Source organism: Aspergillus multicolor, assembly GCF_047715735.1.
Source record: "Aspergillus multicolor strain CBS 133.54 unplaced genomic scaffold BDW74scaffold_20, whole genome shotgun sequence".
NCBI lineage: Eukaryota > Fungi > Ascomycota > Eurotiomycetes > Eurotiales > Aspergillaceae > Aspergillus > Aspergillus multicolor.
In genome coordinates, this window is record NW_027395971.1 from 260,143 (window position 1) to 284,144 (window position 24,002).

Below are 24,002 nucleotides of genomic sequence, written 5' to 3' on the forward strand. Positions count from 1 at the left end.
TGGCGTTCATTGGTTTTGTTTTGGTTTGTCGTTCATATTACCTGCCTGATATACAGTAGTCACCATGATACATCAATGATCTATTTAAACATGCAAATATTTCTTGTTGGAGTTAAAAAATCTCTGAAGCTCTTGGAACTATCGCATAATGCGCATCATAAGTCGTACAAAAGGCTTTCTCGCAACGCCGACCTATGTCGGTATCGCTTACCACCAGTAAGTCAGTGCAGGCATTTTTAAACTAGCAACTTCCATATTCTTTTCATAGTATAAGAGTCTCTCCTAACCTTTTTAGGGTGTCTAAAAGCGGGAAAAGTCTATAGAGAAGTCATGACGGCTGAACGGTGAAAAGGTACTAGAAGAGGACTATTATATATGGTGATGGTCGTTAGGCATTTAGGTTTTGATAAGCCGACAAAACTTCAACGAAACAATAAAAACAAAAAGACAGTTCTACCAACGCCTAATCCGCCAATAAGATTCCCAAAGTCCGAATATGTATATCTACCTGGTGCTCTGCACGCAGCCGTAAATCTTCCTCTCCAACCCATTAACTCTCACATCTAAAAAGGCGACATCAAGCTTATCCCTTCGCCAAAACACCCTTTCCACCCACCAACTTCGCGACGAAGGCCAAGAATCCACCGAAAATCATAACCGTCGCGCTGAAGATCTGCACCTGCAGGAAGCCACCGTAGTCGTTAAGCAGCGCACCGTTGATGGGAGGGCCAATAAGCGTGGCGACTGACATGACGGCCATGCCCATGCCAATGTACGTGCCGATTTCCTGGGGGTGGCCCGCACAGTTTGCAATGCAAGCCGGCGTAATGCCGATGATGCCTCCGGAGAAGAAGCCGTACAGGGCCGCAAAGACGATGATTGTTGCGTTGGTTGTCATTTGGATCCAGCAGTATGTGATGATTGCGGTGATGACACTGACTGTTCCGAGCATGTTGTACGGTCCGATTTTGTCGGCGATGACGCCGGGGACAAGACGACCGAAGAAGGAAGCTGCGTTTTGAATGGCGATCAAGTAGAAGGCGAGGCTCGTGCTCATGCCGTGGGATTGACCGTATAGCGGGAGGTAGAAGAATGGTGTGAAGATGCCGACGTTGAGGAAGAAGATCGCCGTGAGGGTTGCGACGTAGTGCGGTTTCTTGAATGCCTCGAGCTTGAGGAAGCGTTGTTTCTTAGGCGGGAGGCGTGCGCGGATGCCAATGACCGAGAAGGACATGACGCCCAGCATGACGAAGCCGACGATGCGGACCGCCCATGCGAAGCCTAGAGAAGAGTAGAACATCTGTTCTAGTGCGATGGGGAAAATGACACCGCCGAGCGAGGACCCGGCGATGGTGATGCCCATTGCTGCCGCGCGCTTTTTCTGAAAATATTGGGCCGTGGACGAGAGGGCTGGAGATAATGCCAAGCCCATGCTGATTCCACCGAGAATACCTTGCGCTAGGAAGAATTGGTAGAATTTCGAACACAAGCTGGTCATCATCACGCTGAATATGACGAATACAGCGGGCGCCCAGATGACCTTTTATCGGTTAGCAATTGATTGTTCCAACGAGGGGCCTGGTCAGCTTACTTTGGCGCCATAGCGATCAAACAGGGGACCACCGATGAGACCTGATCCAAAGAGGAAGAAGGTCTGGACAGAGCCAATCCAAGCTATGTCCGAGGCACTGTAGTTGCTCAACTGATGCGTGATGTAGTAATCTTGGTAGACACTAGAGGTTGGTTAGCAGAGTGTCTATGTGGGAAAGCGAGGGAGCAGACTAACCCAAAGGCATTGACATATCCAAAAGTACAGAATAGCACACCACCAGCTCCTAGAGCCACCATCCAGGCTCGTGCTCCGCCATCTGGGAATGGAGCGGGCACGGGATCCTTGGGAGGTTGTGTGATGGACTCTTCCTTGGAACTCTCCCGGACAGACGACATGATGTTGTTCAAAATCTTGCGCAGGTGGAGTACTCAGACTAAGTTAACTATCTCTGCGAGACGTTGTAGACAGTTCTGGGATTTATAAAACCCCCTATCATTAACGCGAGGCCGTACTTCGGTCTAACCGACGCCGAGACCGGACCCGAGGATCAACGCCGAGATATCGCTTGCCTCCTCGGTCTTCGCACATCCCCGGCCCCGAGTCCGAGCCCCGAGTTTCCGCCCCCAAATCTCGGACAGACTTGACGCATTAGCCATGACGTTAACTAGCGGGAATTCCGAATCCTGTAGAGCTAGCTCCCTTCTCCAATACTTAGAAGGATTTGACCTGCAGCCAAGTGATATAATCTGCTCCTTTCCGCCCCCAAACCAAAGCGGCGACGGCGGCCGCCACGGCTGCCTTCGCAAGCATAGGCCAAAGGAGTATGCACATGTATAGCCTGCTGAAGCAGCTAAGAAAACATGAGCATCTGATTGGATTTGATCTGTACTTGTCAGGAGCAAGCTGCCACAAGTTGGTCCGGGTCCTAACTGTGTCCTAGAGGCTCAGCGAATCCAGACGTCGCTTACTCGGTGCATTAGCGCAGGATCAGACGCTGGTCGCGGCATGTCTCGCCTGAAGGATCATTTCTGCAGGCCGACGCAATAGGGTTCGCAACGTCCCCCTTATTCAGACAACGATAATTGGTCCCTGCGGTCGTTGAATTGCTCCGACTGGGAGTGATCTCCACGGCCACTCACTGCTAGTGCTTACTCTGCCTAGGAGACGGAAGGCTGAAGATTCCTATTGAGTTGAGAGGCGTATCGTAAAGATTGCGTAGGGGAAGTGATAGCGATGCCCTCTGATATCGCTATTTAATGAGCTATGGTCGCCCAGTCCCGGCTTGGGCTGTCACTTGGCATCCTTCGAAAGTCTTATTCCGGCTTGTCATATCTGGGCGTCGGGTGTTCTCAGCCTCATTTTCTTAGCATTGGCTTCTGTTTCATTGGTGCAACATTGTTGTAGATGCAGGTGCAAAGTATGGCGAATCCTCCAGTCAGACGACGTAGGCCAGCTGTGGCATGCACCGAGTGCCGGCGACGAAAGATCCGGTGTGACCAAGCAACACCGTGCGGCCATTGCGAGAAGGGGGGGCTGCAGTGCATTTATAACCATATGCTTTCAAATGCCGGTCGATCACATCCCAGTCCACCTGCAACAACAGTGGATAATTCCCCGCCATTTCCGATGAATCAAGATCTGATCCAAGAACCTGGAATCGGGTCTCTGGATAACGATTTCGCCTTAGACTCCGTGAATTCGGCCATACCAGCGGGCTCGTCCATATTCACCGAGCCTAATTCCGTCCTCCCCGCCGTGTCGCAGCATCTGGCCTGGGACTTCTCGCCTTCGAATAGCGATATTGGGGCCATGGTCGACATTCCCGTGGGTGGTTTCGAGGGCCATATGGATATGGGAGGCCATACGTGGGTGGAAATTCTCAACTGTGACCCTGACAAGTTCTGGTCCGATTCCGAGGATTTACGCCGGATGTGGAGGGAGACTCGCGATCTCGAAATCTCTCTGGCAACGTCGAAGACGCCTCTGCGGTCGCACCACTGGTCACCAGACCCAGTCTCCTTGTCAAAACTGATCCCACCGCAAGCCATCTGCGATGCGCTGCTGGAATTGTACATCAATACATTTGAATCCGCAATCCGCATCCTACACATACCCTCATTCTACCAAAATTACAGACAGTACTGGAACAGGCCGGACAGTGTAAGCGACGTATTCCTGTGCCAACTGTTGCTAGCCATGACCATCGGAACGGTATTTGTCCCTGCATCGCCTACAGCAGACCGTCTAGCAGGCATGCGGTCTCAAGCATTGGCGTGGATGCACTATAGCCAGCAATGGGTTTTTCGAAAGCTCGTACTCGAGGGACAGCTCAACGTTGATATTCTCCAGGTTGGGTGTCTCCTACTCTTATGTCGACAGGCCAGCCCTATTGCGATCGGCGATCGGAATTTTTGGCTGTCGGAGGACCATTTGTTGCGCTTAGCCATGAAACTCGGCCTTCATCATGATCCCCAAATTCATAATCCGGCCATGTTCGGCCCCGATGCCGAAGTCCGAAGGCGGCTGTGGGTGACCTTGCTCGAGCTCTCGCTGCAGGCTAGCTTGGATGCAGGGCTTCCTGCCCCCCTCCCCAGCGATGGCGGGTTCAACACCGAACTGCCCTCAAACTTGACCGACGCCGATCTTGGTTCGATAGCAGCCCTAATCGACCCAAAGCCCCGCTCCGTCTTTACACATTCTACCGTGCAGATACTCCTCGCGGAGACACAGAGAATTCGTCTTCGAATTCTGAATTTGCTGTACTCGCCTGGCACGATTATCCCGTACCAGCAGGCGTTGGACTTGGCAGCCGAGCTTCGGCGAGCTTGCAACTCGAACCTGAGATTGTTGCAGTCCTTTACCTCTCAACCATCGGTTTCTGTCACGCCAACAGAGTTCCAGATCAAAATTCTTGACCTCTGGACTCGCCGATTCCTTCTCGCTCTCCTTACTCCTTATGCGGACGAGTCGCGGTCGGACTATTCCTTTTACTATACCCGCAAGGGCCGCGTAGAAGCTTCTTCCCTGTTGCTGTCATACCCTCTGACCAACAAGGCCGCCAAGGGCCATTCTTCCTCTGGAAGCAATTATTATATTCAGTTGCAGATCTCCGGTCAAGGCATCTTTAAGAAGGTCCTGCGCCAGGCCACGTCCGCTATCTGCGATGATTTGATGCAGGAGCTGATCGAGGATGCTTTTCCGGTCACCGATCAAGAACCCCATTCGAAGCTCCGCCGCATCATCAAAGACTCGATCAGTATTTACCGGAGGCGTTTGGAGCAGAACCAAGCTTCAATGCAGGAATATGTAGCATTCACCTGTGCTTCGACACAGATTGAGGCATTGAGTACCGGGTGGAATGATGGAAACCATGATCTTTTGCCGATAGCCAGAAAGGCCCTCGAGGATTGTCGCCTTATTCTGGAAACGGCGCAACGATCAATTACTCCTGAGCAGACTTTTGGAGACACATCACCAATGATGAATCTTGACCAAGGCGTCAACTTTTGGGCTGATTTGCTGTCGACACCATTTGTGACACCACCTTCACCCCCTCTGTCCTCTCCGTTGCTTTAACATAGACATGGTCACACATCCTTGGGAAAGCACAATTTTGATGGAAGATATGTAAATAGACAAGACCAAAGAGATAGATAAAGAAGAAGCTATAATCAAATGATGCGCAGCATGCGTTCAAAGGCTCGGTGATTGCGGCGGTCACATATAAGAACTATTGGGACCATTGACACCCTGGAAGCACAAGAGGCTGGCAAGGTCGAGATCAAAGGCTGGGTCCTACTCAAGATTTAGAAATATTCAGAATCTTTTCCGCTGGAAGACTTACCATGGGTTGGAAGCCAAATTCACCGAGAGTCGGGTCGGGCAACCCTAGGGTGGTTTCAATGGCTGTACCATTTGGCATTCCCGCAATTGCGCTCCCGGTCAAGCCTGCCGTACTTGCCTGCAACAATGAATAGCATTCTTGCAAACCGCTCTTTACGGTTTCATATACTACTCGTTTAACGCATTGATTTGATTCCATAGCTCGGATCTGTGCCAGTATCGCCGCGAGGAAGTTATATCGTTTCAAGCTGGGGCTGCCAAATGATATAATTTGCAGCAACTGGCTGAGTATATGCTCGAGAGCTTGGATGATAGGAGCTCGAGCGACTTTCGCTATTTCATCCTCGGGGCCCAATAAGGATTGCGCTGAAGATTCCTCTTCTAATTGGGTAACGACCTCAAGACCAAGGACCGATACGATATCCAATCCCAAAGGACCCTTGAAGCTGCCGGTAGCGACCAGTGTCATCCTTGAAAAGTCGTCTAATGGGTTTGATGGAAGATTTAGGTTGTAGGCGAATGACGCAATAACCATTGCAGATTCAAGGGAAACTTTGCGGGAGTAGTAAAATCGGGGATCCTTCCTAGCCTGGACAGCGAATGGCGCATGAAGAGCAAGAATATATCTGCGAAGCTCCATTTCGAGAAATTTCTTGTGGAAATCGGTTGGACCTTGTCCTTGGCGATGCGCTGAGGCTGTACAAGACTGGGCAAAATTGGTCAATTTGCGGCAAGTCAGTCTAATATCCGTGCTCAACTTCAAAGCTCTTTGGTATGACTTTTCACCAAGGTTAGCCACAAGCTGTATTACTTCCATCCGAAGCTTGAAGGACTCCTGCAGTAATGACAGGAAAGAACTATCTGTCCACTGCCCGCTAGGCTTTGAAGAAGGGACTTGGTCAGTGTCGGGGTTGATATCACAATCGTCAAGGTTGTATGGCGATCGCGTATCGAACACCTGTGGTAGGCGACAAGAAAGGCCTGACTCCAAAGATGATTGGAGGGCCAGTTCAAGTACGGTGGCCCAGAGGCGAACTCGCATCTCGCATTCGTAAGCGGATACATTGGGGAAGTTGGAAGGATCGATATGCAGACCCAGTCGCATTGCCATCTCAACGAGCGAGTTCGCGGACAGCACGTGCGATGTTCCTAGGCCGCTAACTTTTCGTGCTATAAGCAATAGGCAGAATACCTGCAGTCCATCTAAACTGGCTGTTGTTTCTGCCGATGGGCCTGTGAGCCACCACTGAGCCGCATAAACCCATTTCTGCTTGAGATGCGTGAACTGATTAGTGATACCACCGGTGCGATCCTCATAAAAAGCAGTGCCGATAGTAAGGATGAGGATTAATTTCATCAGAAAGGATGTGGGAGACAGCTGCGGCTCCGTCCAGAAAATTGTGTAACCTTCCCAGAAAACCGGTATATGCACTACGCGATATATCAACTCGAATGTTCGAAGATACCCTTGAACAAGCTCGTCACACACTGCCTTTGGTGGAATTGTGCTGCGGAGATCTGGAACAGGCTCGTCCAGTGTCACAGCCCGGTGGGACTTGATGGATTTCCGAAGGCCTCTACATTCCTTGACAACCTTCGTAAGATCTGCCTTAAGCTCTTTGTAAGAGGCTTCCGATTCTCTGTCACTGAAAGATTCAACAACCTGGAGCTATAACTTGTTCAGTTCACACACAAGCAAATCAAAAAGGGAGCATCATACTTTGTCCACCTTGTGGATCCAATGGGTAGGTCCAAGGAGCTTCGTCTTGCCGGCTGCCACATTGAGGCGTCGTGGTATATCCTTGACTGTCAAATCACCATCATCACGCGTTGTATAGCCAGGATTTTGCGTTGCGCCGAGCCTTTGTTCGATACTTTGTGTTTTCTCGGTCAGATCGCGTAACGCCTGCTCCAGCCGTCGATCGTCCCGAGGTAGCTGAGACTGCTTCGTTAAAGCGGTTAATCGATCCTCAAGAGACTGTAGTCGATACCGAATATCCCGCAGAGGCAGTTCCACTTTGGATTGAAGATCGGTGTCTCCGAGGTTTGTCGGGGTTAGGGGGTTCGGTGGTAATGGGTTGAAGGCGGCACTGACCGGGCGCTGCGTCGTGCCCGGAGTAGTGATATCAATGCCATTCGAATTCGGGGATGAGCTTCTATCCCGGTAGGAGCAGTGGAGATCGGATCGTGCGCGTGTACAGGGGCCACATGGAACGTTACGGTCGCAGCGGACCTTTCGCTGGCGGCACTGCTCGCACGAGTGGGCTGGGCGTCTGCGCTTCCGGGGTCCGTCCTCCCCGGCCATGGCGAGTCACTGTGTGGTAGTAGTTTCGCACGACGTAAGTCAGGTGAGCACCAGCAAGTGTTCTGTATACTGATGAGAACCACGGTCAAGCACGTCAGAGCAATCACCGAACTTTGGCCGGTGTTTTGTAGACGTCAACTTCGGCCTTCGGCGTATTCGGTGGAGAAATGCCGGGCGGGCTACCAGTATGTCCGGGCCGCGGTCCAGATTGGGACTAGCGCGGGACACCGTGTGTCCTATACAGGGCTACAAAATTTCAAACATCCAGGATAAAAGAACAAGTCAATCGTGGCTCACAGCGAACCTAAATCCAATATAAAACTTGCATTCGAAAAATTGGTACTATGAGGGCTCACCATGCTCCTATTTCTAGAGGCCCCGCGCCTCAGGAAATGCCAGAGCAATCGGGAGCCGTGCGCTCTTGGCGAAAACACTACTGAACGGAGGGTGCCATCAATCATAGGGGGAATTGACTTGCTAGTGGTTAGTAATCGAGTCAAGGAGCTGTACGAAGATTTTTTCTCAAATAAAACGGGCGAAGCTGGTGCTATTAAACAGCACAAACTTCTGGTATCTTGAGTCAACCAGAGCTGATGCTGGCGGTTGCTCGCGAGATTGAGGAGACGGCCCGCAGTCGGAAAGGGACGGCTCATGTGTGCCTCGTGAGAATTTGAGTATCTTCCCGTCTCGATGCTCCAGCTACTCTTTTGATGACCAATATAGTACAGCTCACTGGGTACTTTCAGCTCCTGAAGTTGGCTTTCTGCTCTGTTATTCCCTAATAGAGGAGTTAGTCAAGCAAAAATAAATCGTCAAGCTCTTATCTTAACCCCTCATCGGCGGGGAACTACCCCGCACATACAAATTGGAGAAGACATAACGTCACGCACCTATAAAACGGCATTTCCCTTCTCAAATTCTCCACGAGGATTAGCCATCTCATCTTCTAACGAAAACCATCGCCATCATGTCTCTCGCAACCCTTGACGTATGGAACCCGAATCATCCCACTGCTTGTTGGCATTGACAATGACGATCTAGACAACCCAACACCCTAACCTCCCCGCTTCCTCAGTGACCCTCTTCTCCGCCAAAGCGACCAAGGCCCTCTCTTTCGAGCAAATCGCCCAGCACATCGGCCGTAACGAGGTTGCTACCGCGGCAATTTTTTACGGACAGGCGAAAGCGTCCCCCGAAGACATTGAGAAGCTGTCGTCCCTCCTCGATATCGACCATGAGACGCTGAAGGCTCAGCTCTCTGGCTTCCCTGACCGCGGCCGCTCCGTTGAGATGCCGCCCAAGGAGCCTCTGATCTACCGTCTCTACGAGATTGTCCAGAACTACGGGTATGCTTACAAGGCTGTGTTGAACGAGAAGTTTGGCGATGGAATTATGAGTGCGATTTCGTTTTCGACTAAGGTCGAGAAGGAGACCGATGACCAGGGCAACAACTGGGCTGTCATTACGCTTAGGGGCAAGTGGCTGCCTTTCTCAAGATTCTAGGCTGAGAACCAAGTGGAATATTCGGGTTGGGTAGTTTGTTTTACCGATATGTTTGATGGTGTTGGGAATGGCTTTGTGTAGGTACTGGGTGACTTATTTACCAAGATATCATGGTTTGCTCACATATGAATACATCATTGCTCCTATTAACTCTAATCAGTAAGGTTTCAACTCAAAGCTAAGTGCACTGTTTGACGCGTTTCTGACTCACTGAGAGGTTTCTCACCCCTTTCACTGCTCAGACAAAGCAAAGCAAGACACGGTCTCAATTCCCAACCTTCTCATCTTCCACCACGTTCTCTCCCTTCTTTCCCTTTCTCTTCTCCTCCTTTCTCCTTCCCAATCTTCCTCCAGCAATCTTACCCTTCTAGGTCCCTCGTCAATCATTCATTTTAACTCTCTAACTAACTAACCATGTCCGCCCGCTCAACCTACGAGCCCAACATGGCTACTCCTCCCCAACACAGGCCCAACTTCGAACAAGCTTGTCCCAGAGTCAATTGCAGCTACCAGGGCTGCAACTACTTTTTCCAGACCGACAAGGCCATGAAGAAGCACAAAGCAACCTTCCCCGAACACGATTACTGCAACAAGTGCGACATCGACTTCGAGACCGAAGAGCATCTCCTCATTCACAAGATCAAGAGCAAGAAACACATTGTCTGCCCCATCTGCGGCATTGACTTTGGCAGCGAGGGCGGTCGTGACCGCCACATCCGTCAGGTTAGTACTGCGTCTTTAGTTCCATTTCCTACAAACAAGTGCTGATAATCTACGTTACTGGACTCTAGTTCCACCGCACTACCCAGAATCTCACATGCCACGGATGTACCGATACCTTCCGCAGCGCCGCCGGACTGATGCGACACATCGAGAACGGCGAATGTAGCGAAATCCCCGCGGACCGTCTTCTCGCTGAACAACAGAAGAAGCTCTTCCGCAAGGAGGCTTTGGAGATCTCTGCACCCTTGATCACCCCTTCGCTCGTCGACGCAGACGAAGATGACGACGGTGGCGTGCAGCTCCCAATGAATCGCTCCGAGATGAACCGTGAGGCAATGGCAAATCAGCCGGGTAATTTCATGGACAAGGACTACAGCAACAACGGCCTCATCGACCGCCACTGGCCGCAGCTAAGACCGGGAGAAACAGGCCTGGAAGACGCAATGGGCGACCTGATGAACTTCTCGACTGCCTCAGCTCAGAGCACAAACAAGGAGAACGAGCGGAACAAGGGAAACGTCGGCTGGAATGACAGTGGACGTGAGCATGTCTTTCCAGGTTCGGCATCTGTGCTGGGCTCAGCGTCGGCGTCTGCTTCTGTGGCGGGTACTACCCATCTAATTGAAGGCGATTCCGTGTCGGGCATTGGTTATGGTACTGGCACAGGCTCGACCCTTGGACCTCCTGCTCCCCTTCCTACCCAAAACGCGGGTATGCTGCTCTCAAAGATCTACAAGGACTGGGACCCGAAGAATTTCCTTGACCCGTTCACTGGGGAGTACGTCTGCGCGTGTGGAAAACGCTGCAGGGAGAAAGACGGCTTTGAGAAGCACGTCCTAACTAAGAGCCAGGGTTCTCGCAGAATGCAGTAAGTTCTCGCCCACCAACCTCAGTATAGCACCACTAACGTCCCGTTATAGATGCCCTGGCTGCTTCAAGACTTTCAAGTCGACCGCGGCCATTATCGCGCACTGGGAATCGCCTACTCTGAAATGCAACCTGATCGAGGAGAACCTATACGCGCAGATCGTGGACGAGGTCAGTGGGGGTATGGTCCAGATCAACGGGTACAATGAGGATGGGACGTTGAAGTATGAGGCTGGGAAGTTGGAGCTGCGCAAGACGACCACGGTCGGTGTGGATCTGGAAAAGATTGGCTGGTGAGATAAGATAGGAGAAAATGTTTAACGGAATGGTGGACTTTGAGCTCAATGCGCGAGGGATCTGCGCAGGGCTCAAATGGCATATGGAACGCTCATGCAATCGCAAAATCATGGATTCATGAAGATGTTAATTCGCTAATACTTTCGCGTACAATCTAGCATAATATTTACCTAATGCTACCGACATGGTCAAGGATTGATAGAATAATTATGTAGCTAACCATATCGCTACGCCGATAGATGGATCTTGTTTATATGTAGGCCAGAGTGTGCATTCAATATATAACATTAATTTCATCTTCCTAATCGTGCTCGGGTATATATATCGCATTAGAGAATTTCATTCCGTTCTGTCTAGCAGCAAATCTCGCAGCACTCGAAGCAGGCAATACCGGCGCAACTACCAACAAATGCTGTTAGCCTCTACCCCGTGATCGACCGGACGTTGTTTAACACTAAACTTACATTCCACAGCAGAATCCGGCCTCACCACCACCGCGCAGTCCCATCGACATTTGTTCTTGACGGGCCTAAGGGACGATAGTTAGCATCGGCGCAGGTTCTCCGACTCCTCAGTGGGAGCAAAAAATGGTACTAACAGGCTGCTCGGCAACAACGCCGTTGGCGTTCATGTTAGGGGCGCTGGGGGATCCCGGCTGGACCATCTGGAGGGTGTTGGGGTCGAACGTGGGTTCGGCGTTTTGGGAGTTCGCAGACTCCTGCTTGGAGGACTTGAAGAAAGAGAAGACCATTTTGGCGGGTGGATGTAGTACGGTGGTTTTGGAGATAGAAAACGCGTGGAGGGTTGTGAGGAGAGATCGTTAAGGACGTCGCAGGGTTGATTGAATAACAACAGTGTCAGCGGATCGAACAGCGCGGGAAAGCCCTTTTATAAGGGTCGAGTAATAGTCAACAGCGTTATTGGGCCAGAGCCAGACGACCGACGAATGTGGCGCTGGCTGAACAGCCACGCGGCTGAAACGGCACGTCGGATGGTTTTCTTTGAAAATTCGCGATGTCCACGAATCCCCATGCTCCACTGCGCGTGGCTTGGTGAGGAGTCGGGATCCGCGGGATTGACGGTTGACGGGGGTCGGGGTAGTGCTCGTGTCCCTGTCCCTGATCACCGTATGAGATTCAGATCTTCTCGCTGGCCGAGATGACGTCGATTGTCTTCGCTATTCAGAAACACAGTCGAATCGGTATCAGCCTCCATGCCCATAAATCGTGATCTCTTCCACACTCGTCGCGGACTCTACAGCCAGCGTAGCCTTGATAGGGCTGCACCGGTAGGCAGCCAAATTTCGATCCAAAATTAGGAGAGAAAAAGTGGGCTAAGCTTCCTAAGCTTTGCTTGTGGGGCTTGTTTTAAGTCCGAATTTTTTGGGAGATTCTCGCTGTCAGCCGGTCAGCCCTGTCAGTGTCAGTCTTCTGGCGCATAACGGTTTGAGGGGCGATCCAGTAATTCAGCAACAGATCGTGTTCAGCGTTACCGTGGTCTCTGAGGCTGAGGATCTCGTTCTTTTGCTGCTGCCTGTCAAGTTCTCCCGGGAAAACGCCGAACGGGCGCCAAGCCCCATGCCATTCCCACCAGGTCAGCTGGAGCTGAGGCTGAGGCTGAATTGCGGAGACTGATCAGACAAGCGACTTCAAACGTTCAAAACACGAGTACGAATACCCAGGCGGAGCAGAAGGATGTCGATCATATTTCTGCTATGGGTCCTCGTGGGCTGCAATCACACCTTCCTCTCACGGGGTTGAAGGAGCTTTCGACCAGAGAGAATTGGCCAAAGGCAAATCCGCGATGCTTCAACTACGATCTCGTACTTGGTCAGGCGCATTTACAGCCAGAGATGGGTATGCTATTATGATTAACTGTGCTTGACATTATTTGAGCAATTCGAAATAAATAATTCAATAGGCTAGCTTCCCCGCCAGTCTCTGAATCTGCTCCGTTTCGACAGGCTCTTCCCACGGTCGGTCTCTTTTGCCATTGTCTTCCTTCCCTAGACGAAGGGGCTCTTTGCCATGAACGAACAGATTATCATGCGGCCAGTGTGTCTGTCAACGTCAGTACGTGCGACGACGATTTGGAGGTGGAAGTCTTACAGTTCCCATACGCTTGTCGAAGAACTCAGCCTTTTGGCCCAGGATTTCCGGTTTTGCAAACGCAGCAGGGGTGTAACACGCGTCTTGGGCGGGCTGTCAGCATCGGCGAGCTATATGAGGAGAGGGCACATACAGATGATGGCTCGCAGGTTCTGCGATGTCGGTACACAGTTATGGTGCATGGTTCTTGAGTCCCAGAGGATTACGTCTCCAGGGTCAGCACACACTTTCAGCAGCTCACATCCTCTATCAGTGAACCACTTGACCTCCTTCTCATCGAATCCAAACCAGTCCGACGAACCCCATGTCTGCCGTCCAATAACCTCGGGATGAGCCTCAAAGAACTGCGGCATCAATGCTGAAGAGCCCTTCATGACGAGCAGACCTCCGTCTTCGGGTCCGTTGGGGGCAAAATTCAGGATACCCTGGACGCATTGCATGCCTTTCCGGAGAGGGCTCTGGTCGACATGCGGCCATGGCTCGGTAGGGGGAAGAGGCTTTCCGGTGGGAAGGGTGAAGTTCATGCCGTCAAATGAAACGAGGAGCTCATCTGTTCCCCAGAGCTTCGAGAAGGTCTCAAGCACTCCGGGCTCCCTGCTACAGTGAGCGTTATGCAAGGACGGCACTGCTGAAAAACTTACGTGCGTGCCTCCCAGATGAACTTTTCATGCTGGACCCGATATCCATGATACATGCCGCCCTTCATGTGTGTGGGCAAGTGTTCTGGAGTCCAGGTGGATTTATCGTTCCGGTCGAATCCCCATGGGAAGCGCTCCGCCCATTCGAACATCTTGTCGATGTAATAGTCACACCTCTCCTTTGGGATAACATTCTTGACGACAACAAACCCGTTCTTGAACAGATCGTCCCGCCAATCACCATAGGTGTGAGTTGTGTCCAGGGTATTAACTGCGTGAGGCATGATGGTCTGACTTTGATAACTATCCATTGACAGTCCGCTTGGTCGAGGGAAGAACTTTCGTGTTTCGATAGTCTGCGGGTACCAGGCGAGCTCGCTCCGACTTATAACTTGTCGGCTGGTACATGTCCTGGATCTATGATTGGTCCTTGTCATGAACTCGCGCGAACTCGCGCGAGACTCCCCCATGTACCCCAACAGCGTCAGCTGATAACGCCACTGCCGGAATTCTGCAGGATAATCACCAAGTGGCTACAGTGTTTAGAAGAGCATAAAATTTAAAGCACGGATACCCCGCAGCCACGAAGTGCTCTGCGACATACTGGCCCGGCTATCAATCCCTGGGAGAAGTCCGTCAAAATGGCAATAAGCTTGCTGGCTCGAAGGAAGAATTGCAGCACTCCGCATTTTATCTCTGTGATCTTTAGAGTTGGATGCCACCTTTCAAGCCAGCTTAATGAAAAGACAATTCCATGATTGAAACCTTGTTCTGCTCTAGTCGTTGCACCGACTATCCCGACCACGTTCCGACCGGACGTGCTACTCCAACATCACATACGGCCCGATTCAAAAGAGAGCCAGTTGTCCTATTCGTGGCCAATGGCTGATTTGTCGTTGGTTGCCTACTGGATGTTTCCTTTTTGTGATCTAGCGAATCACAGTTCAGAATCTACCAGCCAGTTGGAGGCTTCAGCGTTGGAGACCGATAGACATGCCCTGATAAGATCCGAGTGGAGGATTATATATCGAACCGTCCTATTGGGCTCAACTCCTGCCCAGCCAGAATCGAAATGATCTCGAAACTTCACACTCACAGAATCAGCCAGCGAACGCCAAAAGCGTGTCTGCACTGCGCTAAACGGCGAGTCAAATGCGACAAACAGATCCCCTGCGGAACATGCAAAGCAAGGGGAACGCAGTCGTCATGCGCTAGAGAAGTGGTTTGCGTTCAAGGACGTCTCGCAAAGCACGTATTATCTTCTCCATTGGCTTGGGCAGTCACTAATGGACCGTGACCATAGTGCAAAACCGCAAGCGCCTCAGCAAACTTTACCAGAGCTAGAAGAAGAAAATGAAAAGCTCAAGGCAGAGCTGGAACGGCTCAGAACTTCAAGTAGAAGGCCATCATCAACAGTGCCACTTTCTATTCCAAGTGCTCGAAACTTATCGATTCCCGAGGTATACGAGAATCGGATCAACCTGCAACATGGAGAAACCGTCCATGTACCGACTGTGAGGAGACGCAGCGACATTCATATGCCAATTCGCAGTTGCAGCGACGCTTTACTTCATCATGGCTTTGTTTGGACGTCATGGATCCATTTTGCAACGCATACTGAGACTTTTGAACTTGAGCACGAGGCCGCTTGGACGAATGGCACTTTTCTAGACAATGATCCACTATGGCTGGCCATTTACTTTGCATTTGTCGCAGTAAGTGGGCGCCTAGCAAGATCTAGATCCCGCTAAATCTCGCGCTGCAGATGAGCCTGATGTTCATGACCGATACTGAGGCGACTACAGCTGAGCTTCCTCAAGGTCGAACTTTTGCTCTATCCATCCTACTTATACTGACGTACCTCAGTGAGCACCTCGGATCTGGTCCGAAATTGGTACGACGCTGCGATTTACTTTCTCAACAAGGCAGACTTTTTGCGAAACTACGACCTGAAGACGGTCCAAGCAATCGCCATTCTTCTCAGTCTCGGCAAGAGCGTGGGTGACTTCAACTCTCAACCTCTCCTCCAGGCAACAGCCATCCGCATCGGCCAGATTATCGGAATGGACCGCGAACCACCGTTGCAGGGATATACCAACAGTCCTGTCGTACAAGAAATTAGCCGTCGTACCTGGTGGACGTTAATTATCTGCGAATGGCTTTCAGTACCGCCCCGCCCGCCCTGTATTCACGAACTTGACTTTGATGTCAACCTTCCTTTGCTGGTATCGGACGAGGAGCTGTCAAACCCTCATCTCATTCATGGCGCACTGTCCAAACCACGACCGGTCCAGTACCATCTCGCTTTGATATCAATAGCAAAGTCTATATACCGCTTCCAGTACCAGCTTGCCCGGCTCGATGAGAAAGACGCGCGCTTACTCGATGACCTAGTCTTGGCAACAGACGAAGACCTAGCAACGATAATCTCACAGCTGCCCGCTCATCTTTCCGACCCACCACCACCGGAAGGTGAACGTGACGACTATGGTCAACATCAGTCTGAGCGATCAGGTTACTATGGCCAAACCTATCCGCCCTGGGTCTCATGGCAATGGCGCAGTCTCACCCTTACTCTAATCACATTTCGGATGCGAGTCAACCGCTGCCTCCAACACAGATGGCCCCATTCGCCGAGTAATGAGACCCTTCTCGCTAGATCAAAGGCCATCTGTCTTGAGTCTGCATCCACGGTGATAATGCTAGTGGACAGGGATAAGGTGGCCTTGGCAAGGCATCGTCCTTGGTTAGTCATTCATCTCTCTGACATCTATGATGCCTATCTTTCAATTGCATAGTCTTTTGCTGCTTCCGCGTCGGCTCGCCGCTAATTCTATCTGAGGACTTAGGGCCATGACCTTTTACGTCTTTTCTGCTGCTATGACTCTTGCTATGGAAGCACGGGCTGGTTCCCGTCGCGGTGCCCAAACGGCCGAGTATATTGAGAACATCCAGCTGGGCTTATCATTTCTTGACTTTTTGAAGGATCATACTGCACTGGCTGGTAGGGCTATATTGGTACTCAATGAGTTTTTAAATGACGCCAATCTATAAATTTGGTAAATATATTTTGAGAGTGAATATGTATATAGTAGATTATTTATAGGATTACAACGAAAAAAAAAAAAAAAAAAAAAAAAAAAAAAAAAAAAAAAAAAAGTACTAGAATCTAGGGGAGGCCGCGAATATTCCTGCTGCGACCTAGACTTACGATTCAGACTCCCATCGCATAAGTAATAAGGCATATTATCCTCTCCCTCCTGCATGTATTTCGTAGGGCTTTCTACGTATCGTCTCGATTAGGAAAGTTGCTGTCACGTGGCAAGCTACCTCCGCGGCTTTCCATTGATCGCCGACCAAAAAAATGTCACCTCAAGCCTCGGCGCATCAAAACTAACTCCCTGCTCGCTATACCACCCAATCTACCTATACCTCAGAGCCAACTGCAGACACACCACTCAAGATAACTCAACTATAAAACCCACAACCTGGAGAGCTCAAGCACAATGCCCGACCAACCACCAACGCAACCCGCATCACCCCCCCAAACCCAAGCCGATTTCCAAACCCAACCACAAGCGCAATTACAACAACCCCCCCTCCCAAACCGCGAAGCCGACTTCGCGCGCTTCAAAAACTACGCCGCATACACTTTCCTCCTCGCCTCGCCAATCCTAATCGCCCTCCCGCCCCGAAAACTAGACCACCTAACCGTCGCACTGACAACCGCCTTCGGCGTATCCGCAAACCACATTACGCGCGAGCGGACAGGGCGCAGTATAATCGACCGGATTGAGGCGCGGATCGCGCGGCCGCATTCGAGTTTGCCGACTGAGCAGGCGCGCGAGTATCAGGCTAAAATCCGGGCGGAGAGGGAGAGGCTTTTGGAGCGGGGAGGGCTTAGTGGTGAAGAATTGGAGGCGCTTAAGGCGCGACGGGCGCAGGATCGGGGGGTTGTTGGGCGGGTTTGGATGGGGGATGAGGAGAAGGGGTGGAAGGAGAAGAGGATTCAGGAGGAGAGGGAGGCGCTTGCTGCGGGCAAGGGATATGGGGATTTGATTCGGGAGCAGATTTGGGAGGTTTGGAATCAGGGGGAGAAGGGGGAGGAGGGAGGGGGTGAGAAGAGTGAGGGGAAGAAGGAGTAGGCTTGTATGGGAGACGGTTGTACTCAGATTCTGTATTATAGCGATGGGTGTGCTATGGATGGATATGGAGTTGGCGCTTGGGATTTCTGGGATGTTCTCTACTCCTTCCAAAAGTTTTCAATACTTGTCGTCGTCATAGCGGGATCCTGCGGGCGATACAGTGTACACTAGATTGATCTCGTCACAATGTGATGATTCCGAGTCAAGCATGGCAGAATTAACTCCATTCTGTCAAGCGTTCGTCGTCGTGCTAGCAGTAGGCACTTCGACAAACTATTTCCAGGTCAAAAGGGCATGGTCCAGCCTAATAATCAACAGACCGATTCTCCCAATGGTTGACCATATTATTCCAAGTGATGTAATCAACAACCTTCTTCCGATCGGCCGGCCTCCCCTCCATTTCCCTATCAAGAACAGCCTCAATCATAGGCTGAATCTTGTGTCGCGCAAAGCTAGCCATCATCTGCATGTCTAGCAGCGAAAGCGGTTTGCGATCCACACGGACAGCCAGGACATTCCTGAAATCAGTCTGCCAGTCAAGTGGAGCCCATCCCCAGTTCCGACGTGACGGATCCAGTTCCAGCAACAGGAATGCGACGTTCTGGTTGCTGGTGTTGTTTCCTGCAGGTGTCTTCGAGAGCCTGAACAGCTGGACGGGCATGCCCAGACGGACTCAGATTGGAGAGATAGGCCCCGGCCCATAGAAGGCTTCGGTGAGCATCTCCGGGTAGGCATCAACGGGAATGAACGTCTTGCGTTTGAGAGCAGCTTCTCCGTCACATAAGAGCTGGATGCCTCGAGTAAGACCGGGCGTTTCGGGTTCAATATCATTGTAGTCGTTTGTGTTCTCTGCCACCGTTGCGCCGCCGAGGTAGTCGATTAGGTGACGGAAGTCGGCAAGTGCGGCATCGTCATATTGACCGCCTGGGAGATCGCGGAGCGCAAATAGCGGGCCGCAATACTCGTGAGACGAGTCGCCAACGCAGGCCGAGATGCACTGGTTCTTCGGCGATCCGTCCACCAAGTAGCCATCCCGGTGGTAAACCAGGAGAGTATATCCGTCCTGGAGAACGCCGAAGTCCGTATACCCTTGACTCAACTTGCGGCCTCGCTTGAAATTCTCCGTTACCCGCGTAAGGCCCGGCAGAGCTCTGATGTCGGTTCCGAGATGTGGTCGTATTTCAGGCTCGCATCCAATAATGGGGTGGTCCGGATCGAAGTCGTCTCTGATCGGTTTGCAGCGATCAGATGAGGCTGGGTTTTCGTTGATTGACAGGAAGGAGGATCGCGCGCTTGTGCTCGGGAGAAGGACGAGGGGACTGCTCTGTAATCGGCTTGCAGAGAAGTTTATGGGTGGGAAAGTCGATCTTCTGGCATTGCGTCGAGCAGTAGGAGCAGCTGTGGCATCGTGCGCATTGGCGAGCTGGGCTCTTATTGCATATGACGCAGTAGTTTTCCGATTGAAATTCGGCTCTGGACAGAGCTATCAGTCAATAATTTTGTACTCGTCTCGAAAAGCGTCAGTAAACCTACATTATGGGCTGTTTGGTGACTGGTTGTGCGATGTGAGGGGAGGCTGAAGCCAGAGAGCGATAAAGCTGATAAGGGAATTCTGGTGGGATCCCACCGCGGAGCGCGCTGTACGCGCTACCCAATTAGCACGGGGCCTGGAGTGGGCCTTTGCCTGGTTATTGCTGCCTTAATCTCAGGCCTGAGGCCTCAGGCGACAGTGGGTTTATGACCTTGGCCCATTACCTTTGCTACCTTAATTCCACAACAAATCTTTCTTAAATAATGTTTCTACATGAGGATTCAGATTGCAGAAAACCAGGAGCAGCCGATGTAGGAGGCGTTTCAAGGCACTCATGCTCAAGTAGCTTGGTGTGAGCGTTAGCTCCAGTAACATTGAGAAATCTCTCGTTACCTAAGGTCTACCTCCCACTCTAATTCCTTTATAACCCAATCATAGAAACCCAGCTTACTAACACTAGTATACGCCCATAGGAATAAGCTATAGCCTGGGTCCTTTTGCTGCTGAGGCAAGCCGAAAGCAGGCTATCGTTGAGCTCGGCCGATTTGACCATTTCGATATACTCTCCTCTCTTGCGCCACACTTCTTGAAGTTCCTCATCAAAGGGCTGCCCATCCTGGTCGTATTTATGAGGCAGGTCAAAGGAGACAGGCATGGCCGTAAGGACTTCCGGGAACAAAATGAGCTCGTAGGGAACAGTACATGCCCCTTGCAAATCGATGATCCCCGTTACATTGAAGTCGTTCTCATCCACCATAATCGTACTGTGGAGAAAGTGATCATGGGCTAGAGGGAATGGCCGTTCGTTACATGAGGACAGCCGGCTAGCCATCGCTTTGATCTGCGATGGGAAGTTCTCGATAATCGCCACCATCTGCTCCGCTGGGATTGGAGCTCTCCACATCATCCGTGTGATTGTCTCTTTGTTCCACTTGAACTTGACGTTGTCGGCCCATGCCTCGAAGAATGCAGTTGCTGTGTCGAAAGAACCTCTGAACCCTGGTAAAGGACCGCATTTGTCTCCACCGTCGCGGTTACGGACAATCGCCCCGATTTGTGGAAGTCGCAAGGAAGTTAACCGGACCTAAAGTGTAAAGTCAGCCTCAAGTTGGGCCGAGCCTATAGGCCGGGCCAGGGGACAGACATGACACTTGGCGACGGTGCGGTAGAATGTCTTTCGGTGCTCTTTAGGTATCACACCACGATGGGCTTCGTAGTCGCCGAGTGCGACCATAGCGACGCTACCGGGAAGAACCCCCATCAGTATGAAAGCGGCTCTCGCCGAATTATCTTCGCCAGATTCATACGCAAAAACTCGAGGCACTGGCAAGCTGGAATGCTCCTTGATGAATATTGCATTGTTGCAACTTTATTTTCAAGCTTGGTGCTGCTGATAAGAGTGGAGGTACTCCTTCTAATCTGAACCCGGGCCGCCCAGCGAGTGCTATCGCAGAATTGCAGTAAGCGAACAATGTTGTTGAGCCCGCTCGTTACCTGGTCCAGAGCCGCGCATCCCGCATGGCCAGCATGGTCTGAAGCGATTCGACAGAGCTCATTCCATTGGGTTCGATGGAAGCAATCGGTAGTTTGGCTGTCACTGTTTTGCAGAAAGATCTGAACCGTGTACCAGGAGGTTGAGTTGGTAGACATGGCCGGCCAGATAGAAGAAAGTTGACGTAGGAGAGGTCAGAATTAGAGAGTAATGAGAAGGGGATATTGATAGATTGCTCACGGGCTCTCGTAGGAGGACGACTAAAAGCAAAGGCAAAGAGAACTAGCGGTGTGATTCACCAGCCAAAATCCGTATTGCAGAAAAAACAAAGAAAGTGGCAATAGACTGGGTCGGATCCCAGCCAACCAAGAGAAGGCATGTCGAGTATAGCGATGCTAAGAGCTCGTCAGTACTGAAAGCAGAGCGTGTATGATGAACGCCGGCAACTTTCGGCTACCTTTTCAGGACACTATTCTTGCCCTCATGAACAAAAACTCAACGAGCTGTCTCGCATCCCCTTGTGTAAGGGACGGCCGATTCAGGTTTCGCTCCGAAAGAATCTGTATACTTTCTTGATTCCACTCGAGCAACTCATTGGGGACCTCGCGTCGCGATTTGAAATCTGCACACAGTGCGGAGTAGCTGCGGAGGATTCCGCTAGCTAGCCACACGGGCTCAAACGCATTCTCTGCTGGTATCTCCCACAAACGCTCGAATCTGTATTGAAATATGTTCTCAACTTGGTTCGCAGAATTAAGTAGGATGGAAGTCACAACTTACACAGGCTTGAGTTCCTCGAGGCCGTTATCAACTATGAATTCAGCAAGCTTACAACCAAGGCCATGAGCTCGGCTCAAGTCACCCAAGCAGCCATACAAGAGGGTCCCAGTCACGGTTTTGGAACGCCACTTGGATAATACCATCACGGGTTTCGTGGTCAATATAAAGCTTTTCCGGGCCCATAGAGCATATGTGTCGGTACAGTTCAATCAATTCAGCCCAAAGTACTGGGTTGTCTGGAGATTGCTCGAGCTGGCTTCTGCAACTCACGATAAAAAGCCGTCTAAAAAGATACTGCCTTTCTGCACCGCATAAATTTGAAAGCGGTTTTTAGCCTTGCCGGAAGATGAGTACACAGGGTTGACGGAAAAAAATGGACTGCATTCCATTCAGGATGAGCATTGAATTCCTTATAGTCCTCCTCATCAGGCTCGTCCCTGAAGGCATCTTCGTTGAGAACCAGAGATGGGTCAATGGCTAATTTTTCCACAAGTTCCTCACCACAGGCATCGACAACGTCCACAAGGTGGAATGAAGTCTTGTATATATGTTTGAGCTCGTGAAATGAAGGTTCAGGGCTCCAACTGCCATAATCGCGACCATAGTCAAGATCATAATCTCCAACCTGGCTATAAATGCGATTTTCCAGATTGCCAAAATATAGCTCAAAGCCGTGTGCATCGCCTGCTTCCCCGAGCTTGGCCACTAGCTGCCTATCAGTACCTTTATAGCTAGAGATGCTGTAGTCATGAGATTCATATTCGCCCTCCAAAGTATATGCAAGCAGAGGCGTTTCATCATGGCGTAGAAATGAAGACAACCACTCGGAGACTGACAAGGTGGAGGATTCCAGGGACTTAACATATTCGGCGCACCTGCTCGCCCAAGAATCAAAGCTGCCGTATATCATGTCAGCGCATGATACCGCTAGGCCATAAAAACTAGTTGGCTATGAAGCCTGTCCTTATATACCAACAGATCAGTTCATCCAGTTGTTCACGTCGGTGCAGGTTTTGCCATGTTTCCCGGTGAATCAGGTTGTATATTAAAACTATGCGATGTCCGGACGTCACAGGTGGTAGGTCGCACTCAACACCCGAAGACCAAGCAGCAAACGAAAAGCCATATTCTGAGTTCGAGGTGCTGGCATAGCTTCGTTTCCGACTTTTATGAGTGGCGATGATGTCTCCACTCTCATGTTTCGACGGCAGACAAATAGCCAAGGTTGCAAACACGCCGTCCACATCTTTAGTGTCCGGTTTATGGTCTGACGGCGGTGGAACAGAGGTTCCAGGCTCGCTGCTATTCAAGATCAGTTTGACGGGCTTGAACCTAACGAGACGAAAACTCGCTTCAACTCCCGATCCGCGATAGCCTGGGTCATAAACCGTTCGACCTGGTTATGCCACAGAAGATACCGTGTAGAGAATTGAGAGGCATTCAGTTCTCACGTTTGACGTGGACTCTCAGGAAAAGCATCGGTGATTGCCTTTGCGACATCCGGAATAACGGGAGGGGAGATGGGCCCCACGCCAGAATGTGAAGGCCGGGGTTGATCGCGGTATCGCACTCGGAGCTCGTGAAGAACGGGGCCTTAAAACTGACATCGGCCAACTATGTGGCGAGGTCATCCTTGAGCTTCTCACTGTACTCTCACGCGTTCAATGGAGACGATGTAGATGACATTTTAGGATGGCGATTGCAGGAACATCTTGGTGTTTGGGCAGGAGCTGGGAGACCCGTCTAGAGATGGAGGGTTGTACGAGGGACGCGCTGTCACGTGAGAAAACCGGATGCCTCATGGATCAGGCTGCTACGTAGGGCTTTGCTTGATACCTACACTTGCTTTTTATGTTAAGTTGGACTAGATTGTTGATCAAGGATTATGGTCATATTGGACTTGCTAGCAAAGGCACCAAGTAAAAGTAATTTGACTTCGTCACTCAATAAGAATGGAACAGAGACAAAACTGGACTCTATATTAGCAGACCCTGGTCTCAACTCTACCGGTATCTGACAGTGAGTAAGCGGATTGAAAACACTAGGAAACCCGTAATACCTCTATTGTTCGATTTGCAGGCCAAGGTTATGCTAGGAGCGGAGATCCAAATGTATTTGTATCGCCAACCACTAGTCTAAATTATACATCTCATGTCTGAACATGTGCCCCCGATCTCTCAAGTCAAGCTATTCTCCTGACAAGGTGACTCAACTCACA

The 24,002-nt window shown here is 50.9% G+C and overlaps 10 protein-coding genes across 10 annotated transcripts; 5 read left to right on the forward strand and 5 right to left on the reverse strand.

Moving 5' to 3' along the window:
- Window positions 1-234: 234 nt before the first annotated feature.
- Window positions 235-2,669, reverse strand: BDW74DRAFT_156822 (MCT family MFS transporter). Its single transcript, XM_073725046.1, has 3 exons — window positions 1,787-2,669; window positions 1,592-1,733; window positions 235-1,540 (listed from the first exon to the last, which is right to left on the reverse strand). The coding sequence occupies exons 1-3, from the start codon at window positions 1,945-1,947 to the stop codon at window positions 584-586; spliced, it is 1,260 nt and encodes a 419-aa protein (XP_073581923.1). The 5' UTR covers window positions 1,948-2,669; the 3' UTR covers window positions 235-583.
- A 7-nt stretch (window positions 2,670-2,676) lies between these two features.
- BDW74DRAFT_53315 (uncharacterized protein) lies at window positions 2,677-5,297 on the forward strand. Its single transcript, XM_073733074.1, has one exon. The coding sequence runs from the start codon at window positions 2,957-2,959 to the stop codon at window positions 5,126-5,128; it is 2,172 nt and encodes a 723-aa protein (XP_073581924.1). The 5' UTR covers window positions 2,677-2,956; the 3' UTR covers window positions 5,129-5,297.
- BDW74DRAFT_186509 (uncharacterized protein) lies at window positions 5,270-7,700 on the reverse strand (the record flags this gene model as incomplete). The annotated part of the gene is made up of 3 exons (XM_073731277.1): window positions 5,270-5,347; window positions 5,397-7,064; window positions 7,116-7,700. 3 exons carry the CDS (start codon window positions 7,698-7,700, stop codon window positions 5,270-5,272), a joined length of 2,331 nt encoding a protein of 776 aa, XP_073581925.1.
- Window positions 7,701-8,309: 609 nt separating this feature from the next.
- cyn1 (putative cyanate hydratase) lies at window positions 8,310-9,267 on the forward strand. Its single transcript, XM_073725047.1, has 2 exons — window positions 8,310-8,688; window positions 8,742-9,267. Exons 1-2 carry the CDS (start codon window positions 8,668-8,670, stop codon window positions 9,201-9,203), a joined length of 483 nt encoding a protein of 160 aa, XP_073581926.1. The 5' UTR covers window positions 8,310-8,667; the 3' UTR covers window positions 9,204-9,267.
- Window positions 9,268-9,617: 350 nt separating this feature from the next.
- BDW74DRAFT_180067 (putative C2H2 finger domain protein) lies at window positions 9,618-11,090 on the forward strand (the record flags this gene model as incomplete). Its single annotated transcript, XM_073729637.1, has 3 exons — window positions 9,618-9,926; window positions 9,995-10,794; window positions 10,847-11,090. The coding sequence occupies 3 exons, from the start codon at window positions 9,618-9,620 to the stop codon at window positions 11,088-11,090; spliced, it is 1,353 nt and encodes a 450-aa protein (XP_073581927.1).
- Window positions 11,091-11,339: 249 nt separating this feature from the next.
- On the reverse strand, window positions 11,340-12,020 carry BDW74DRAFT_156833 (uncharacterized protein). Its single transcript, XM_073725048.1, has 2 exons — window positions 11,689-12,020; window positions 11,340-11,619 (listed from the first exon to the last, which is right to left on the reverse strand). Exons 1-2 carry the CDS (start codon window positions 11,839-11,841, stop codon window positions 11,551-11,553), a joined length of 222 nt encoding a protein of 73 aa, XP_073581928.1. The 5' UTR covers window positions 11,842-12,020; the 3' UTR covers window positions 11,340-11,550.
- Window positions 12,021-13,003: 983 nt separating this feature from the next.
- On the reverse strand, window positions 13,004-14,120 carry BDW74DRAFT_169110 (uncharacterized protein; the record flags this gene model as incomplete). Its single annotated transcript, XM_073726944.1, has 4 exons — window positions 13,004-13,150; window positions 13,199-13,281; window positions 13,332-13,792; window positions 13,840-14,120. The coding sequence occupies 4 exons, from the start codon at window positions 14,118-14,120 to the stop codon at window positions 13,004-13,006; spliced, it is 972 nt and encodes a 323-aa protein (XP_073581929.1).
- A 534-nt stretch (window positions 14,121-14,654) lies between these two features.
- On the forward strand, window positions 14,655-16,729 carry BDW74DRAFT_53371 (uncharacterized protein). Its single transcript, XM_073733075.1, has 4 exons — window positions 14,655-15,084; window positions 15,140-15,551; window positions 15,602-15,656; window positions 15,703-16,729. The coding sequence occupies exons 1-4, from the start codon at window positions 14,909-14,911 to the stop codon at window positions 16,632-16,634; spliced, it is 1,575 nt and encodes a 524-aa protein (XP_073581930.1). The 5' UTR covers window positions 14,655-14,908; the 3' UTR covers window positions 16,635-16,729.
- A 350-nt stretch (window positions 16,730-17,079) lies between these two features.
- On the forward strand, window positions 17,080-17,819 carry BDW74DRAFT_156851 (uncharacterized protein; the record flags this gene model as incomplete). The annotated part of the gene is made up of 1 exon (XM_073725049.1): window positions 17,080-17,819. A coding segment is annotated over exon 1 (290 nt), but the record flags the coding sequence as incomplete, so codon positions are not given.
- A 2,022-nt stretch (window positions 17,820-19,841) lies between these two features.
- Window positions 19,842-21,145, reverse strand: BDW74DRAFT_156853 (uncharacterized protein). Its single transcript, XM_073725050.1, has 2 exons — window positions 20,657-21,145; window positions 19,842-20,596 (listed from the first exon to the last, which is right to left on the reverse strand). The coding sequence occupies exons 1-2, from the start codon at window positions 20,771-20,773 to the stop codon at window positions 19,934-19,936; spliced, it is 780 nt and encodes a 259-aa protein (XP_073581932.1). The 5' UTR covers window positions 20,774-21,145; the 3' UTR covers window positions 19,842-19,933.
- Between the last annotated feature and the right edge of the window lie 2,857 nt (window positions 21,146-24,002).

Coding starts and splice junctions, on each gene's coding strand:
- BDW74DRAFT_156833 (XM_073725048.1), bottom strand. CDS start 11,841: ATGGTCTTCTCTTTCTTCAAGTCCTCCAAGCAGGAGTCTGCGAACTCC. Junction 11,620..11,688: donor GCGTTGTTGCCGAGCAGCCT/GTTAGTACCATT, acceptor ATCGTCCCTTAG/GCCCGTCAAGAACAAATGTC.
- cyn1 (XM_073725047.1), top strand. CDS start 8,668: ATGTCTCTCGCAACCCTTGAC. Junction 8,689..8,741: donor TGTCTCTCGCAACCCTTGAC/GTATGGAACCCG, acceptor ATGACGATCTAG/ACAACCCAACACCCTAACCT.
- BDW74DRAFT_156822 (XM_073725046.1), bottom strand. CDS start 1,947: ATGTCGTCTGTCCGGGAGAGTTCCAAGGAAGAGTCCATCACACAACCT. Junction 1,734..1,786: donor GGATATGTCAATGCCTTTGG/GTTAGTCTGCTC, acceptor ACCAACCTCTAG/TGTCTACCAAGATTACTACA. Junction 1,541..1,591: donor TTGATCGCTATGGCGCCAAA/GTAAGCTGACCA, acceptor AACCGATAAAAG/GTCATCTGGGCGCCCGCTGT.
- BDW74DRAFT_156853 (XM_073725050.1), bottom strand. CDS start 20,773: ATGGGGGTTCTTCCCGGTAGCGTCGCTATGGTCGCACTCGGCGACTAC. Junction 20,597..20,656: donor GCACCGTCGCCAAGTGTCAT/GTCTGTCCCCTG, acceptor TTTACACTTTAG/GTCCGGTTAACTTCCTTGCG.
- BDW74DRAFT_53315 (XM_073733074.1), top strand. CDS start 2,957: ATGCAGGTGCAAAGTATGGCGAATCCTCCAGTCAGACGACGTAGGCCA.
- BDW74DRAFT_53371 (XM_073733075.1), top strand. CDS start 14,909: ATGATCTCGAAACTTCACACTCACAGAATCAGCCAGCGAACGCCAAAA. Junction 15,552..15,601: donor TTTACTTTGCATTTGTCGCA/GTAAGTGGGCGC, acceptor CTCGCGCTGCAG/ATGAGCCTGATGTTCATGAC. Junction 15,657..15,702: donor TACAGCTGAGCTTCCTCAAG/GTCGAACTTTTG, acceptor GACGTACCTCAG/TGAGCACCTCGGATCTGGTC.